At 41.1% G+C, this 19,645-nt stretch overlaps 1 protein-coding gene across 2 annotated transcripts in view; it reads left to right on the top strand.

The window, feature by feature from the left end:
* LOC134339359 (UV excision repair protein RAD23 homolog A-like) overlaps positions 1-10,135 on the top strand; it is a 59,388-nt gene extending 49,253 nt beyond the window's left edge. Inside the window, exon 9 of one of the 2 annotated variants that reach the window (XM_063035791.1) lies at positions 9,316-10,135. In XM_063035791.1, the coding sequence (XP_062891861.1) occupies positions 9,316-9,429 (114 nt within the window). In that variant the 3' untranslated portion in view covers positions 9,430-10,135. The remainder of the gene's footprint in view (positions 1-9,315) is intronic. The other variant, XM_063035790.1, reaches the window with a different exon arrangement.
* Positions 10,136-19,645: the final 9,510 nt, after the last annotated feature.

Here is a 19,645-nt window from a genome sequence, read left to right as displayed (position 1 = left end):
TCCACTCCAATGATGGCCTCTCTGCTTGCCCCTGCCATATTTTAATTTGCATGTACTAATGAGCTCCAACCTCTGAATGGCTGGTTCTCAAACACTTAAATTTCCATGAAGCACTGCTTTTTAATGCACACCCGCTGACCTGATAATTGATAATGACTAGAGTCACCCGTCTTGTAAAGACACTGCCCAGAAGAAATCAATGGCAAACCACTTTTCTGGGAAATGTGTCAAGAACAAGAGGATGATGATGCCAACCTGAATGAGTCACTCCTCTCACTCCCGATCTCTGATTGTTCTCACTGGAGTGAAGGAAGCTGAGGGGTGACCCAACCAAGATAAATAAAATTATGTGGATCATGGATAGGGTAGATAGAATCTTTCTTCATCCCCATGGTAGGGGTATCAAGGACAACAGGACATGGGTTTAAGCTAAGAAAAAGGTAATCTGAGAGGAATATACAAAATGTTAGGGGAACTTAGCAGCTCAGACAGCATCTATGGAGAGAAATAAACAAAATTGTTTAAAACATCGACTACTTATTCCCCTCTGTAGATGTTGCCTGACCTACTGAGTTCCTCTGGCATTTGTGTGTGTTACTCTGGATTTCCAGCATCTGTAGAATCTGTTCTGTTAATAATCTGAGGAAAAGGTTTTTTACACAGAGAGGGATTGATAACTGTACCTCACTGCCAGATACAACCACTATGTTCAAGTAGCATTTAGACGGGCCTTAAAAAGAGCAAGGCATAGGAGGATATGGACCTAATATGGGCAAATGGGAGAGTATGTAGTACTGTGCAAATATATGTAGCTGGAGTACCTAAGCATTTGCACAGTACTGTATTTGTCAACATGAAGTGGAGAGCGAGTTTGTAATAAGATATTGGGAATGGCGAGGGTGGAGCACCACAGCAAGGTTGTGGGACAGCTGACAGAGAAGGAGGACCAGTGGCGGGGTATGGTGTGGGTGCAGACACACCCAACCCTGAGACACCAGGCAAGGTCATTTGATTCCTAACAATTGCTTTATTAGTTATTACAGAATGTCTCTGATGCTTCCTTCTTCCTCCCCTCCCCATTCCCCTTTTCCCACCATGATTCCTCACCCTGCCCCCTTCCTGTGCTCAGTCAACAATAGAGACCCATATCTGAATCATGTTTACCAAGACTCAATATGTCATGAAATGTGTTTTTTTGGGTGGCAGCAGTACAGAGCAATATGTAAAATTACTACAGTACTGTGCAAATACCTTTGGCACCCTAGCTGTATGTATGTGCCAAAGAATTTTGCACTGTACTGTAGATGGGCAGAAAGGTTAAAGTGGGCACAACACAGAAACAAAGGGCCCATTTCTGTGCTGTGCTCTGTGACTACAATATCATTAATGGTGGCAAGTGTGGTCGTAACTGAAATGATGGTTCGAAGTGAATTTGTAGATGAAACCAGAAGGATTAGTCGTTAAATCGTAGAACACTACAGCACAGAAACAAGCCCTTCAACCTATCTATTCCATGCCGAACTATTAATCTGTCTAATCCCATTGATTTGCACCTGGACCATAGCCCTCCATATCCGCCCACCCATGTCACTATTCAAATTTCTCTTAAAGGTTGAAATTGAACCCGCATCCACCACTTTTGCCAGCACCTTGTTCCTCGCTCTCACCACCCTCTGAATGAGGAAGTACCCCTTCATGTTCTGTCTTGAACACTTCACCTTTCATCCTTAACCCATGACCTCTAGCTCTAGTCTCACCCAACCTCAGTAGAAATGGCCTGCTTGCATTTACCCTATCTATACCCCTCATAATTTTGAATAATGCTATCAGATCTCCCCTCATTCTCCTGTGCTCCAGGGAATAAAGTCATAACCTCTTCACCCTTTCTCTATGACTCAGGTCCTCTGACAAAACCCTTGAACATTTTCTCTGCACTCTTTCAATTTTATTGACATCTTTCCTGTAAGTAGGTGACCAAATCTGCATCCAATAATCCAAACTAGGCCTCAGCAGTGTATTACAGTATCTAACTTTAACATAACATTCTGACTCCTCTACTCATTACTTTGATTTATAAAGGCAAATGTGCCAAAAGCTTTCTTTACGACCCTATCTATCTGTAACATCACTTTCAAGAAATTATGGATTTATATTCCTAGATCCTTCTACTGCATTTCTCAGTGCCCTATCGCTCTTATTGAAAGTTCTACCCTGGCTTGTCTTCTCCAGGATTTTGTGTGTGTTGCATGGACTTGCAGCATCTGCAGATTTTACTTCTGTTATAATTCCACCTGCCATTTTTTCAACACACTTTTCCAGCGAGTGCAGATCCTGCTGCAAACCTTGGTGATCTTCCTCACTGTCCACGACACCCTGAATTTTGGTGTCATTGCTGATCTAGTTTACCACATTGTCATCCAGATTGTTGATATAGATGACAAATAATAGTAAACCTAGCACTGATCTCTGCACGTACCATTAGTCACTAGCCTCCAGTCAGAGAGGCAGCCACTTACTACTACTCTTTGGCTATCCTGCAAAGCCAATATCTAATCCAATTTACTACTTCATCATGAAAACAAAATGACTGAACCTTCTTGACCAACCTCCCATGTGGAACCTCATCAAAGGCCTTGCTAAAGTCCGTGTAGACAATATCCATTGCCTTGCCTTCATCAACTTTCCTGATAATTTCTTCGAAGACCTTTATAAAATTGGTAGAGACAACCTACTGGACACAAAGACATGTTGACTATCCCTAATCAGTCCTTGTTTATCCAAGTACTTATATATCTGGTCCCTTAGAATACATTATAATAGCTTACACACTACTGATGTCAGGTTCACCAGCCTATAATTTTCTGGGTTATTCTTAGAGCCTTTCCTAAACAACGGAACAAAATTAGCTATTCTCCAGTCACCTGTGGCTAAGGATGTTTTACATATCTCTCCTAGGGCCTCTGCAATTTCCACTCTAACAGTCCACAAAGTCCAAGGGAACATCTTGTCAGGACCTGGGAATTTATCCATTGTAATTTTCCTCAAGATAGTAAACACCTCCTCACTGTTGCTCTCCCTCACTCGATAGACTCTGTGTTCATCTCCCCAGAAAATTCAAATGCAAAATAGCCATTTAAGATCTCTTCCATCTCTTTTGACTACATGCATAGATGACCACTGATCTTCCAAAGGACCAATTTTGTCCCTTGCTATGATTATGCTCTTAATATATCAGTAGTAGCCTTTGGGATTCTCCTGTCCTTCACCCTTTCTGCTAGAGCAACCTCATGCTTTCTTTTAGCCCTCCTGATAGCCTTCTTAAGTATTCTCTTGCATTTGTTATACTCCTCAAGTGAGTCATTTGATCCTACATGCCTAAACCTCCTTTGCACCGCCGCCTTCTTCTTAACCAGGACCTCAATATCTCTCAGAAATGAAGGTTCCTAAACCTTGCCTTTTATTCTGACAGGAACATACAAACTCTGTACTCTCAAAATTTCACTTCTGTTGGTAGAATCTCAGATGGTGACGAGAGGGCATACAGGAGTGAGATATGCCAACTAGTGGAATGGCGCTGCAGCAACAACCTGGCACTCAACATCAGTAAGATGAAAGAGCTGGTTATGGACTGCAGGAAGGGTAACACGAAGGAACACATACCGATCCTCATAGAGGGATCAGAAGTAGAGAGAGTGAGCAGTTTCAAGTTCCTGGGTGTCAGATCTCTGAGGATCTAACCTGATCCCAACATATCGATGCAGTTATAAAGAAGGCAAGACAGTGGCTCTACTTCATTAGGAGTCTGAAGAGATTTGGTATGTTAACAAATACACTCAAAAACTTCTATAGATGTACTGTGGAGAGCATTCTGACAGGCTGCATCACTGTCTGGTATGGGAGGCCTACCGCACAGGACCGAAAGAAGCTGCAGAGGCTTGTAAATTTAGTGGGCTCCACCTTGGGTACTAGCCTACAAAGTATCCCGGACATCTTCAAGGAGTGGTGTCTCAGAATAGCAGCATCCTTCATTAAGGACCTCCAGTACCCAGGGGGGATGCTCTTTTCTCACTGTTACCATCAGGTAGGAGGTACAGAAGCCTGAAGGCACACACTCAGCAATTCAGGAACAGCTTCTTCCCCTCTGCCAGCCGATTCCTAAATGAACATTGAACCCTTGGACACTCTTTGACCTTTTTAATATATACTATTTCTTTTTTTTACATGATTTTTAATCTATTCAATATATGTGTACTGTAATTTATTTATTTATTTATTCTTCTATATTATGTATTGCATTGAACTGCTGCTGCTAAGTTAGCGACTGTCACCACACTTGCCGGTGATAATAAACCTGATTCTGATTCTGATTCTCTCTAGTTGGGACCTCTACGTATTGATTAAGGAAATTTTGCTGAATATATTTGACAATCTATCCATCCAGTTTTTTTAAAGTAGGGATGTCCTAGTCAATATGTGGAAAGTTAAAAACACTCACTAAGACAACCTTGTGTTTCTTACAACAGTATTCGATCTCTCTACAAATGTGCTCTTCTAAATCCCATGGACTGTTGGGTGTTGGGTCTTTTAATATAATATAATCCTATCAATATGGTCATCCCTTTCTTATTCCTCTGTTCCGCTCATATAGCCTTAGTAAATGAGCTCTCCTGTTTGTCCTGTTTGTGTACTCCCATAACATTTTCCCTGACTAGTAATGCCAGTCCTCCTTTAATCCCTCCAGCTCCATCACATCTGAATCAACAGAAACATTCAGCTGCCAGTCCGTCCCTCCTGCAACTAAATCACACTAATGGCTACAATATCCACCTCTCCTACAATACTGCTTGATTGAAGTATACACTACTCAGAACATTTGCCCCACCATGCTGAGACTTTCGATTCCTGACTTTGTATATAGGTTTAATGTTTTCAGCCACAATCACTCCTCTGTCTGCCCTGAGACTCTGATTTCCATCCTCCTGCAACTCTCGGTGAACTGCCCCCATCCCCGTGTAGCTAACCTTCTTCAAGGATATTAGTCCTCCTGCAGTTTAGGTGCAAATTGTCTTGCCTGTGCAGTCATTTTCAACCAAATGATTGAAAAATCTGAAGTCCTCCATCCTGCACCATCTCTTAGCCATGTGTTAAACCGTAGGAACATACAATTTCTGGCCTCACTAGCACGTGGCATAGGTAGCAATCCCGAGATCACAACCCTTGAGGTCCTGTCCTTTAACAGCAGTTAACTTCCTGAACTTGCTTTACAGAACCTCATCACCTTTCCTACCCGTGTAATTGGTACCGAAGTGGACCATGACCTCTGGCTGCTCACTCTCCCACTTAAGAATGCCGTGGACTTGATCTGAGATGTCCCTGACTCTGGCACCCTGGGAGGCAACATACCATCCGGGAATCTCATTCCTGTCCACAGAACTTCCTCTCTGTTTTACTAACCAATGAATCCCTTATCAATACAGCTTGCATCTTCTCCCCACCTCCCCTTCCTTTCTGAGCCACAGAACCAGACTCAGTGCCAGACCACTGTGGCTTTCCTCTGCTAGGTTATTACCCCCAACAGTACCCAAAGTGGTATACCTGTTGTTGAGGGGAATGTCCACAGGGGTACTCTTCACTGGGTGCCTATCCCCTTTCCCCTCCTGAAGGTTATCCAGTTACCTATGTCCTGCACCTTGGGTGTAACTACCTCCCTGTATGTCATGTTGAGCAATCCCTCAGCTTCCGGAATGATCTGGAGTTCATCTAGCTCCAGCTCCAATCCCTTAAAATGGTCTGAAGGAAGCACTTCTTGCAGGTGTAATAGTTAGGACACTGGAGGTCTCCCTTCCTTCTCACACCCTGCAAGAAGAGCATTCCACTACCCTGCCTGGCATCTCAACTGTGCAATAAAAAAGAAAGAAATAAAAGTTAAACCAAAAAACTCTACTTGAAGTCTCTGCCTTTCCTCACCAAAGCCTCTGTGAGCCAAAACCTGAACTTCCCACTCTAATACTAGCCCACTCACACATGGCTGCTCCTCTTAAATCTAACTTCTTTTTACTGGACCTTGCTAAGTGCCTAATCACACAGAATCCAACATCACCTGGAGAACTGACACACACAATGTCTGACTGACCCGACTCACTTCTTTTGAAAACTCTGTCCTGCTGCACAATCCAACATCTCCTCGGGAACTATGGCACGTAGAATTGTGCACCACTTGCACACTCCAGGCAGGCTGACCAATAAATATATAACAACTAATAAATTGTTACTGACAAGACTCAAGAGAATGCAGATGCTGAAAATCTGACAATATTTCTTTTTCTGTCCTATTGTTCCAGAGAAATTGGCTTGTCGGATATTATTAGACCTATAGGCTCTTGCTTAATTTTCTTGTTCAGGCAGACTGCTTAACAGCCCTCACCAATGTTAGTCCTGCCCCTAACCAATAGGTTGCTGTCAAGAACAAGAATTGTGCATTACCTCTTCCACCAAACAGCTGAGTCACTACAAACCAGCAGCTGAACATTTTTACAGTTTTTCCGTTCAGTCATTGGCTTTGAGAATCTGTTATACTCAGTAGAACATTATAATTCTTCATTTAAATCAACACAACATTATATTTTGTCTTGGTAGAAGGAGGAAGAGTTTAAAACCTATTTAAAATGTGATCGTTTTATTAATTTTACACAAGGATCTTTGGGAAGCTTAATGACGGGTGATGTTTCAGATTTAGTCATAAAAAAGTGTAAGGTTTAGGAAGGTGAGATTGGACAGCAATCTTCAAGGAATAAAGGAAGTAGCAGAGAACTTAAACAGTGAATCTGGAAGGCTTAAAAGGTCATTGAAATGTCCTTGTATGTCATACTATGGCTGTGTAAAACTTTAGTCAGGCCACACTTGGTGTAGTGTGTGCAGTTCTGGTCTCCCCATTACAGGAAAGATATGGAAGCTTTGAAAAAGGAGCAGAAGAGGTTCACCAGAATGTTGGCTGGATTAGAGAGAGTTAGCTATAAGGAAACATGGGAAAAACTTAGATTATTTCCCCTGAGATGTTGCAGGCTGATGGAAGTACAATGGTGCTAGGAAGTTTGTGAACCCTGTAGAATTTCCTCTTATTTCTGCTTAAATATGACTTAACGTGATCAAATCTTCACTAAAGTCCTAAACTAGATAAAGAGAACCCAATTAAACAAATAACATAAAAACATTATACGTGTTCATTTATTTATTGAGTAAAACAATCCAATATTACATGGAAAAAGTATGTGAACTAATGGGATAATGCCTTCTACAAAAGCTATTTGGAGTCAGGTGTTGCAATCAATGAGATGAGATTGGAGGTGTGGGTTATAGAGGTGTCCTGCCCTATAAAAAAGACACACAAAGTCAGATTACTGACAGAGCCTGCTCTTCACAAGAAAGATCTGTTTATGTGCACCATGCCTCGATCAAAACAACTTTCCGAAGACCTTAGAGGAATTGTAGAGATGCAAGAAGATGGAAAGGCTACAAAAGCATTTCTAAAGACCTGAGTGTTCATCAGTCCACAGTGTGAGAAATTGTCTACAAAGGGAGGAAACTCGGTGCTGTTGCTACTCTCCCTAGGAGTGGGCGCACTCTAAAGATCACACCAAGAGCACAGTGTGCAATGCTGAAGGAGGTGAAAAAGAACCCAAGGGTAACAGCAAAAGACCTGAATAAATCTCTAGAACTTGCTAAAGTCTCTGTTAATGTGTCCTTTATTAGAAAAACACTGAACAAGAATGGAAGGAAATCACGGAGGAAACCACTGCTCTCCAATAAAAAACATTGCTGTAAGTCTCAAGTTTGCAAAAGACCATCTGGATATTCTACAACAGAATGTTGTCCCATTGGGCAGATGAGACAAAAGTTGAAACTTTTTGGCAGAAATGCACATTGCTATATTTGGAAGAAAAAGGGCACTGCACACCAACACCAAAACCTCATCCCAACCGTGAAGCACGGTGGAAGGAGCATCATGGTTATGGGCTGCTTTGCTGCCTCAGGGCCTGGACAGCTTGCAATCGTTGAGGGAACAATTCAAAATTGTATCAAGACATTTTATGGGAGAGTGTCAGGGTAGCAGTCTGTCATCTGAAGCTTAATAAAAGTTGGATAATGCAACAAGACAATGATCTGAATGATGAGTAAATCAACAACAGAATGGTTTAAAAAGAAGAAAATTTGTGTTTTGGAATGGCGAGTCAAATTCCTGACCTTAATCCTATAGAAATTTTGTGGGAGGACCTGAAGCAAGCAGTTCGTGTAAGGAAGCCCACCAGCATCCCAGAAGTGAAGCAGTTTTGTAAGGAGGAATGGCCTAAAATTCCTCCAAGTCGATGTGCAGGACCGATCAACAGTTACCGGAAACAACAGGAATTCTGCAGATGCTGGAAATTCAAGCAACATACATCAAAGTTGCTGGTGAACGCAGCAGGCCAAGCAGCATCTATAGGAAGAGGTGCAGTCGACGTTTCAGGCCGAGACCCTTCGTCAGGACTAACTGAAGGAAGAGTGAGTAAGTTACCGGAAACGTTTGATTGAAGTTATCGCTGTACAAGGGTGTTGCACCAGTTACTGAAAGCAAAGGGTCACATTCTTTGGATTATTTTTCTCAAGAAATAAATGAAGAAATGTAATGATTTTTTTGTGTTATTTATTTAATTTGGTTCTCTTTATCTAGTTTTGGGACTTGTGTGAAGATCTGATCACATTTTAGGTGATATTCATGCAGAAATAGAGAAAATTGTACAGGGTACACACTCTTCGTAGCACACTGTATAGAAACATGGAAGGCGTTAAAAGGGGAGATAAGAGTATTGTTCGCAGAATAGAAATGTTAAAAACTAGAGGGCATAGCTTTGTGGTGAGAGAGAGAAAATTTAAAGATGGACAGGGAAGTTTCTTGAGAGTGTTTGGTACCTGGAACATACTTCCAGGGGAGATAATGGAAGCAGATGTGATGGTGGTGGTTAAGAGAAATGGAAAGATACGAGACTGAAGGGTAGATGCACATTCAAAGTTAGCGTCATCAGCACAGACATTATGGGTTGAAAGGCCAGTCTTGTACTGTGCAGCTTTATGTTTGATGTTTAACCCTAAATGTCACCCTCCTTTAGGTCGCCTGTTAAATGTTATTAAGCGCTTGTCTTGGTTTTTCCTTTAGTCAGGTCACATTTAAGCTCGATGGCCTCTGATGAAGCATCTGGGATATTTTATAGGATTACGGGTGTTAGTTAAATACTTATTGTTGGTGTAGCTGTTGGTTATATTACTGTTTCTCTTTTCCAGTTGAAAGCTCTGGGGTTTCCTGAAGGACTGGTCGTCCAGGCTTATTTTGCCTGTGAGAAGAATGAAAACCTAGCTGCAAACTTCTTGCTGCAGCAGAACTTTGATGATGAATAATGAACTGGAAAGAATACCTTGGGCACGTGGTAATCTACTCTCCCAGCTTTGTAAGCCAGCTTTAACAAATGAAAGTTTTGTTCAGTTCTGTATGTGAATAATGTGGTAGAAATCACAGTAGAGATTGTATATGACAATTTATGTGGCAGCTAAAAACACGACTACTTTTAATATACAATGCTGCAAATTGGAGCGGGTGAGCAGGGGTTTCCTTCAATATTAGCAAAAAGAGAGGTGTAAATACAATTTGATAACTCAGTTTAAAGATTCTTTTGTTTTAATGTGATTTGATTAAAAATGTGATTGGGGAAACTACTGACTTCCTGAAGAGTGTCTCCACGTTTATGATTTTCAGAACAGTAGTCACACATCTGATGAGATGCAGGAGCCCAGGGCAAACTGGAACTTATTCTTAACTTGTATTGCTCTCAATAATTGCCATGCTCAGTTTTATATGTGTGTGTTTAATGAGAGATCTGGCTTCCGTGTCATCTGCACATAACAAAGAAATCATAACTACATTATAAGCTCGTTTATTTGTACACAGTGGCTACGGTCAACTAGCTCGTGGGGATTGTTTTTGTATTATCTCACGAAAGTGGATTCAGACTGATGGGTTAAAACTTTGGTTTCTTCACTACATCATATTGCTTTCTAATTTAGAAGGCACCCAATTATCAACAGTTGTTTCTGTGTAATTAAAAAATATTATTTTAATTAATGTAAGTATTGATATGAGTTTTTTTTTACTTGTGTGAATGGTTTGTCTTTCAAACAAGATGTTAAACAAAGTCCATAGGACCATAAGACATAGCAGCAGAATTAGGCCATTTGGGCCAACGAGTCCACTTCACCATTCTATCATTGCCTTTCTTAATCTTGGCATCAGTTATTCTGGGAAACATCTGTCTCAAATATCAAAATCCTTCACATTCCTTGTTCATTGTTTTCATAAAAATGTTTCATAAGTCCCAGTTTTATATGAAGAACAGGTAAAAATATCTTTATTGTGTCTACTGGTTTAGACTAATACGGCAGGGGAGTGGGAACCAGTATGACAGAACTGGAAGAAAATTTTTAAAGTATTCCATAGGATGAATGCTCACATTATCTTTGTACAAGAAACTCATGTCCGGAAAGAGGATAATCAGCATTTTTGTAGATTCTGGAGGAGCCAAGAGTACCACTCAAATTCACAGGCCAAAGTAAAAGGCCTTTCTATTTTTATAGATCTGTCAATTTCATTTCTGCACCATGAGACGATTTCAGACCCAAATGGCAGATTTTTGTTAATTATTGGTTTGTTATTTAACAAAATTTGTTATGCTTAATGTCTATTCCCCAAACGTTGACTGTCCCGTGTTTTTTAAGAATCTCTTTACATCTCTTCCTAATTTAAATATGCTGATTATGGGTGGAGATTTCAATTGTTGTTTAAATCCTTTGATGGATAGATCCATGTCCAATCAAGTACTTCCGAATAAATTGGCTACCCTTATTAACTCTTTTATGACTGACTCTGGAATCTCAGAAATTTGGAGATTCTTGCATCCAAATGAGAAAGAGTTCTCATTTTTTTCACATCTGTATCATCACTATTCAAGAATTAACTATTTTTAAATTAATTCTTGATTAATTCCTCTTGTCACTGGTTGCGAATATGATTCCATTGCTGTTTCTGATCATGCGCTGTTGAAATTATCTATTAAGTCAAGGGATACATCTACTAATTCTAGACGATGGCGATTTAATACCACTTTGCTTCAAGACTCGGAGTTTGTCAGGTTTATTGAGGAACAGATTATTTTTTTCTTCACAACAAATTCTACAGAGGATATTTCCAGTGGGACATTACGGGATACTTTTAAGGCATATATTTGTGGACAAATTATTTCATACTGCTGGATTAAAAAAGCGAACTAATAATGAAATACTTAAACTGGTTGACAAGATTAAATAAATTGACAAGAAATATTCTATAGCCCCTAATCAGGAGCTTTATAAACAGAGAGTTGGACTTCAAATGGAACATAATCTCTTACTATCATCTTCGATTGAAAGTCAATTAATCAAAACTAAGAGTCAATTCTATATACATGATGATAAAACTGGGAAACTATTGGCTATTCAATTGAAATCGGCCTCGGTTAAACGACAGATTCTTAAGATTTGTAAACAAGATGGCAATTTGATGGTTGACCATGACGAGATAAATAAATCCTTACAAGAATTTTATACCTCCCTATATCAATCAGAATTCCCTGATGACTCCACTATAATGCATGAATTTTTAAAGAAATTGAATATTCCAAAATTATCATCTAATGAGTGCTTAAAACTAGACGTACCTATTACAGTAGAGGATATAAAAAATGCTATTCTTTTGATGAACTCAGGTAAAGCTCCTGGCCCAGACGGATATACAGTAGAATTTTTTAAATTTTTTCTCTACTACACTGACTCCTTGGCTATGTAGAGTTTTTAGGGATCAGTATCTATAGGTAAATTACCACAATATTTTTATGGAGCTTCTATTTCCCTAATTCTCAAAAAAAGATAAGAATCCTACTGAAAGTGCATCTTACAGGCATATATCTTTGCTGAATGTGGATTCTAAGATTTTTTCTAAAATATTGGCAATGAGATTGGAGAATGTATTACCTCAAATTATTTCTGCTGATCAGACTGGATTTATTAAAAATCGTTACTCTTCTTTTAATATTAGGAGATTAATGAATATTGTTTATACTCCTTCACCCAGAATTCCAGAATGTGTTATTTCATTGGACGCTGAGAAAGCTTTTGACAGAGTTGAATGGACATATTTATTTAACACCCTTGAGAAAGTTAATTTTAGTTCGATATTTGTATCTTGGATTAAACTGATATATCTCACTCCTTTGGCTTCGGTATTTACTAACAATCAAAGATCTCTTCTTCATCTATTCCGTGATACTAGGCAGGGCTGGCCTCTTAGTCCACTACTATTTGATATTGCTTTGGAACCGCTAACTATTGCTATTCGTGACGCCCCTAATATATTTGGCATCACCCGTGGAAATGAGACTCATAAATTATCACTATATGCAGATGATTTACTATTATATATTTCTAACCCGGGAAAATCTATTCCGGCAGTAGTAACTCCGCTTGCTCAGTTTAGTAGTTTTTCTAGTTACAAACTGAACCTAGGTAAGAGCGAACTTTTCCCATTAAATATGCAGGTTCCCATTTATAGATAGTCTCCATTCAGGGTGACTACTGACTACTTTACTTATTTGGGTGTTAAAATTACTAAGAGACATAAGGATCTATTCAATTTCAACCTTTTACCGTTATTTAATCAGGTTAAACAACTGATTACTAAGTGGTCCCCATTGTCTCTGTCATTGATTGGCCGAATCAATACTATTAAAATGATTATTTTACCTAAATTTTTATATTTATTTCAAACGATACCAATTTTTATTCCTAAATCCTTTTTTGATACTATTGATTCTAAAATTTCCTCTTACATATGGCAAAACAAAAATCCCAGATTAAGTAAAAAATATTTACAGAAGTCCAAGAAAGATGGTGGTTTAGCACTGCCTAACCTAAGATTTTATTATTGGGCAATTAATATTCGATATTTAATATTTTGGACACAAGATTGGAATATAACTCCAAGCCCACATTGGGTAAACCTTGAAGGCTACTCTGTACAAGGGTTCTCTTTAGCTTCCATTTTAGGACCTTTACTTCCTTTTGTACTATCTAAATTGAATAAACAAATGGTTAATCCAATAGTTAAACATACAATGCGAATATGGTTTCAATTTCGTAAATTTTTTGGTTTGAACAAATTCATGTTATCAAGCCCTATTATATCTCCTCTGTCCCATGATCCTCTCATATCCCCTTTGCCTATCACCTGTCCAGCTCTTGGCTTCATCCCTCCCCCTCCTGTCTTCTCCTATCATTTTGGATCTCCCCCTACCCCTCCCACTTTCAAATCTCTTACTAACTCTTCCTTCAGTTAGTCCTGACGGAGGGTCTCGGCCTGAAACATCGACTGTACCTCTTCCTAGAGATGCTGCTTGGCCTGCTGCATTCACCAGCAACTTTGATGTGTGTTGCTATTATATCTAATTTCTTTTTTCAACCCTTGGTTATGGACCAAGCCTTTTTGATATGGAAAACGAAAGATATAACATGTTTTCATGACTTATTTCTGGATAACTGTTTCATGTCTTTTGAACATTGACCACATGTCCATAGTACATTTCCCTGCAAAAACATCATCCCAGTTCACACCCGCAAGTTCTAGCCTTGTAGCCTCATAACTTGCCCTTCCCCAATTAAAAATTTTCCTGTCCTCTCTGATTCTATCCTTTTCCATGATAATGCTAAAGGCCAGGGAGCGGTGGTCACTGTCCCCCAGATGCTCACTCACTGAGAGATCTGTGACCTGACCCGGTTCGTTACCTAATACTAGATCTAGTATGGCATTCCCCTTAGTCGGCCTGTCCACATACTGTGACAGGAATCCGTCCTGGACACACTTAACAAACTCTGCCCCATCTAAACCCTTGGAACTAATCAGTTGCCAATCAATATTAGGGAAGTTAAAGTCACCCATGATAACAGCCCTGTTATTTTTGCACCTTTCCAAAATCTGCCTCCCAATCTGCTCCTCTGTATCTCTGCTGCTACCAGCGGGCTTATAGAATACTCCCAATAGAGTAACTGCTCCCTTCCTGTTCCTGACTTCCAGCCATACTGACTCAAAAGAGGATCCTGCTGCATTACCCACCCTTTCTGTAGCTGTAATAGTATCCCTGAACAGTAATGCCACCCCTCCTCCCTTTTCCCCCCTCTCTATCCCTTTTAAAGTACTGAAATCCAGGAATATTGAGAATCCATTCCTGCCCTGGTGCCAGCCAAGTCTCTATAATGGCCACTATATCATAATTCCATGTATGTATCCAAGCTCTCAGTTCATCACCTTTGTTCCTGATGCTTCTTGCATTGAAGTACACACACTTCAGCCCTTCTACCTTACTACCTTTACACCCTTTATTCTGCTTCTCTTTCATCAAAGCCTCTCTACATGTTAGATCTGGCTTCTTCCATGCACTTCTTTCACTGCTCTATCGCTCCGGGTCCCATCCCCCTTGCAAATTAGTTTAAACCCTCCCGAACCATGCTAGCAAACCTACCTGCAAGGATATTGCTCCCCCTGGAGTTCAGGTGCAACCCATCCAATCTGTACGGGTCCCACCTTCCCCAGAAGAGATCCCAATGATCCAAAAATCTAAAACCCTGCCCCCCCGCACCAACTCCTCAGCCACATTCAACTGCCATCTTCTCCAATTCTTACCATCACTATCACGTAGCACTGGCAGCAATCTTGAGAACGCCACCCTTGAGGTACTGTTCTTCAGCCTTCTGCCTAGTTCCTGAAACTCACACTTCAGGACCTCATCCCCCTTCCTGCCTATGTCGTTGGTGCCAACATGTATACGACTTCTGGTTGCATTCCCTCTCGTACCAGGATGGTGTGCACCCAGTCATAGACATCCTGGACCCTGGCACCCGGGAGGCAACAAACCATGTGGGTGTTCTTCTCATGTCCACAAGATCTCCTGTCTGCTCCCCTGACTATAGAGTCTCCAATGATGACAGCTCTCCTCTTCCCCGTCCCACCCTTCTGCACCACAGGGTCAGACCCAGTGCCAGAGGCCCTGCCACCGTGGCTCACACCTGGTCGGTTGTCCCCGCCAACAGTATCCAGGATGGTAAACTTATTATTCAGGGGAATGGCTACAGGGGTGCTCTGCACTACCTATGTATTCACCTTCTCTTTCCCCCCTCTGACTGTTACCCAACGACCTGCTTCTGGCAGCCTAGGTGTGACCAAGATAAACTTTTCAGCTTACAATATGGACAACATTTTAATTGACTTCAATTATGAATTGAAATAACAAAATAGGTGATTCCAACAAAATGGTGGCTGATAGGGAAATTTCATGGTGATTTTCATAAATAACAACCCAAAATCCATATGAAACATCCAAAAGTATTCAGGATGCAAAAGTGTCCAGTATATTCAATAGCTTTAAATGAGAACCCTTCCTCATTTTTCTAAACTCTAGTGAGTACAGGCCCAGAGCCATCAAATGCTGCTCCTTTTCATTTTCGGATCATCTTTGTGAATCTCCTCTGAACTCTCTCCAATTCCAAAATATCCATTCCTCTCTTCACAAAGAATAGCGTTGTGACCAACGTTTATCCTTCACTGAACCTCACTGAATTAAGCATCTATGAAACATAGGAGCTAATTTGTACACAAGATCCCATAAACAATAGTTTTCCAAATTACAGATTGAAAATACTCATTGGCTTTGAGATGTTTTTCATGAGTAGTGCCATAAAGATCCAGGTCTTTCATTGGATCCACTTCAGAAGGACGGAAGTCTGAACAACCTTGTGCGATCTTGAAACCCAAGTGCATTATTATGACCATTAACCTATAATCCGATTGAGAAAGAAGGATCATCAGTCAGATGAATTATGAAATCATTCATAATTATTGTAATTGGTCAGTAGATCAGACGGCATCTGTGGATCAAGAAATCAAATTAAAATTTTAGGTGGATAACTTTTCAGTAGACTGGGACGGGAGCGATTGATGCAGACAGGGAAAGGGTGTGTGATAAGGTGCAGGGGAGAAAAAAACAAAGGAACAAATGATAGAAAAATAAAGAGCCATGTGGTAGGGAATGGTTAGATAGATCTTAGAAGGACAAAAGGTCGGCAGAACATCGTGAGCAGAAGGGCCTGTACAGTGTTGTATTGTTCTATGTTTAAATAAAAAACGGAGCAAAGGTCTAATAGGTTGGTTTACACCCAGACCAAGCCTGACCTGTACGTTGTCTACATCAAATTCAGGTTAGATGTGACACAGGATCCGGGCCCCAGTTAATTTCAGTGGAGAGTATAAGGCCACGGATTAGAAGACAGAAGATCAGAGACATAAAATGGAGCTGTTGAGCTTCATGGGAGATTCAGGAGGAAATACTCAGTGTAGCCGGAGTCTGGAGTGTTTTATATCCAGACCAGGTAAGGCCAGGCAGGGGTGAGGCAGATCATGATTCTGGGCCAGGGAGATCTGCCCCACAGATTAAAACATTCAATAAAGCAGAAACAGGCAAATTAAACACCTGATGAAGAGTCTTGGTCCGAAATGTTAAATGTTTATTCTTTACCTCCAGCATTTTGTGTGTGTTGCTTAAATTAAATACCTTGTAATAGCGTGGTTAGTCCCACCATGAAACCTAGTTGGGGCATGATAGTGTCCCTTTGCTCTGCCCTGCTGTTACAGTTACTGAGACCATCTCATTCTGCTCTGCCCTGCTGTTACAGTTACTGAGACCATCTCATTCTGCTCTTTCCCTCTGTCCTCGAAGTACTTTCTAAAATTCATTTGTGAGATGTGAGATAAGCCATCCCTAGCTGCCTGTGAGAAGGTGATGATGAGCTGCCTTCTTGAACCGCTGCAGTCCTTCAGGTGTAGGTATAATGCTGTTAGGGAGGAAATTCCATGATTTTGATCCAGTGACAATGAAGGAATGGTGATATGTCTCCAAGTCAGGATGGCGAATGACTCGGAGGGGGATTTCCAAGTGGTGATGTTCCCAGGTATCTGCTGTTCTCGTCCTTCTGGATGGTAGTGGTTGTGGGTCTGAAAGGTGATGCCTTAGGAACTCTGGTGTGTTGTTGCAGTGCATCTTGCAGGTAGTACACACTGCTGTAACTGTTCGTTGATGGTGGAGGGATCGTAAGGGGTGCCATTTAAGTGGGCTGCCTTGTACTGGGTGGTGTCAAGCTTTGAGTGTTGATGGAGCTGCACTCATCCAGGTGAGTGGTGAGTATTCCATTATACTCCTGACCTGAGCCTTGTAGATGGTCGACAGGCTTTGGGGAGTCAGGAGGTGAGTTACATGCCGAAGATTCCTAGCCTTTGACCTGCTCTGGTAGCCATGGTGTTTATATGTGTAATGCCCTGGTTCAAGTGGTTCATATTTTTTCCCTGTTATGCTTTTCTGTTGTCTGTGTAAGCTGCTTGTTTGGGTTACTGTTGAAGATAAGAGATAGGAGAAATGTGTGCCATCCAATCGGGATGGATGGATTCAGGGGAGGTTTCTCTGGTGAAGGACACTAAGTTTGGGCTTGGGTTTTTTGAGAGGGGAGAAGAGAAGAGATACTGGAGAGAAGAGGTCAGAGGAGTTGACGTGGATTGGGGCCGGAGGGTGTCTTCCCTAGACTTACACAGCCGATGGAACCAGAGTGTTACATATGGCTAGACCAGTTCAGTTTCCTGTCAATGGTAACCCCCAGGATGTTGATAGTAGGGGATTCGGTGATGGTGATGCCACTGAATGGCGAGGGACAATGGCTAATGCCTCTCTTGTTGGAGATAGTCAAGCTTGGCACTTGCATGGCTTGATTGTTACTTGCCACTTGTCAGCCCAAGCCTGGATATTGTCCAGATCCTGCTGCATTCTTAACATTGTGAATAAAGTTTTTAACCTCAAGGTTGATTACGGACTCTCAGTTTTGATTGGCTTGGTATCTGAAGCTTTGTTACAACCAACCTTTTCATTCAGAAGTGGGTGGGAGGGTAATTGCCGATGGTGTTTTAGGCAAGGCTGCATCACCAGAATCTCACAGCCTTCATCACCTAGTAGGGCAGGATGAGTTGACGCATGGGTACACTACCGTCTGCAGGTTCTTGCTTAGTCACACCCTACCTCTAGGAATATACAGAGCCATAGAGCACTACAGCAGAGAAACAGGTCCTTTGGCCCATCTATTTTGTGCTGAACTCGTTTTAGACCATAAGACCACAAATATAGGAGCAGAATTATGCCATTTGGCCACACAGGTCTGCATAATGGCTGATTCATTTCCCTCTCAGCTCCAATTTCCTGCCTTCTCCGATACCCTTCGTGTATCTAATGATTAAATACTCAAAATTTCAATGACCACTGGCTGCATTACTGATGACGTGTCCCAATGCACACCTGGATCACTCACTGGCTAAAGAATTTTTTCCTCATCTCCATTTTAAAAGTACACCTCTCTATTTTATGACTGTGTTCTCTGGTCTTAGACTCTCCGACCAAAGGAAAAGATTCTCTCCACATCTGCTTTATCGAGGCATTTTTAACATTCATTGGGTTTCAATAAGATATCCTCCTGATTCTTCTGAATTCCAGTGAATATTGGCCCAGAGCCATCAGCTGCTCCTCGTATGATGAGCCTTTCAATCTCGGAATAATTTTTGTGAACCTCCTTTGAACCCTCTCCAATGTTAGCGCATCCTTTCTTAGATAAGGGGCCCCAAACTGCTCACAACATTCCAAGTGAGGCCTCACCTGTGCTTTATAAAGCCTCAATATTACATCCTTGTTTTTATATTGTAGTCTTGAAATGAATGCTAGCATTGCATTTGCCATCCTCTCCACTGTCTCAACTTGTAAATTAACCTTTACAAGTGCCTTTGTACCTCAGATTTTTGAGTTTTTCTCTCCATTTAGAAAATAGTCTATGCTTATATTTCTTCTACCAGACTGCATTACCATACATTTCCTGACACTGTATTCCACCTGTCACTTCTTTGCTCATGCTCCTATTATGTATGTCCTTCTGTAGCCTCTCTGCTTCTTCAAAACTACTTGCCCCTCCACCTATCAATGGTGCACAGGTTTGTGGGACTAGGTTTTCTGCCTTGTCCTATAGACCTACACCCAGACCATCCGCTCTCATCCACGTACTTATCCAAACTTCTCTTAAATGTTGCAATTGAACCCACGTCCACCACTTCCACTGGCAGCTCGTTCCACACTCTCACCACCACAGTGAAGAAGTTCCTTCTCGGATTCCCGTTAAATATTTTACTTGTCACCCTAAACCTATGACCTCTAATTCTAGTGTCACTCAACCTGAGGAGAAAAAGCTTGCTTGTATTCTACCCATCTTATACCCCTCTATCAAATCTCACTTCATTCTCCTATGCTCCAGGAAATAAAATCCCAACCTATAACTCAGGTCTTCCAGTCCTGGCAATATCTTTTCAAATTTTCTCTGCACTCTTTCAATCTTATTAATACCTTTCCTGTAGGTAGGTGACCAGAACTGCACACAATACTCCACATTTGGCTATACACGT

Source organism: Mobula hypostoma, chromosome 29 (assembly GCF_963921235.1).
Source record: "Mobula hypostoma chromosome 29, sMobHyp1.1, whole genome shotgun sequence".
Classification (NCBI taxonomy): domain Eukaryota; kingdom Metazoa; phylum Chordata; class Chondrichthyes; order Myliobatiformes; family Myliobatidae; genus Mobula; species Mobula hypostoma.
Note: the sequence above shows the minus strand (reverse complement) of the source record. Positions and strands in the feature narration are given on the sequence as shown.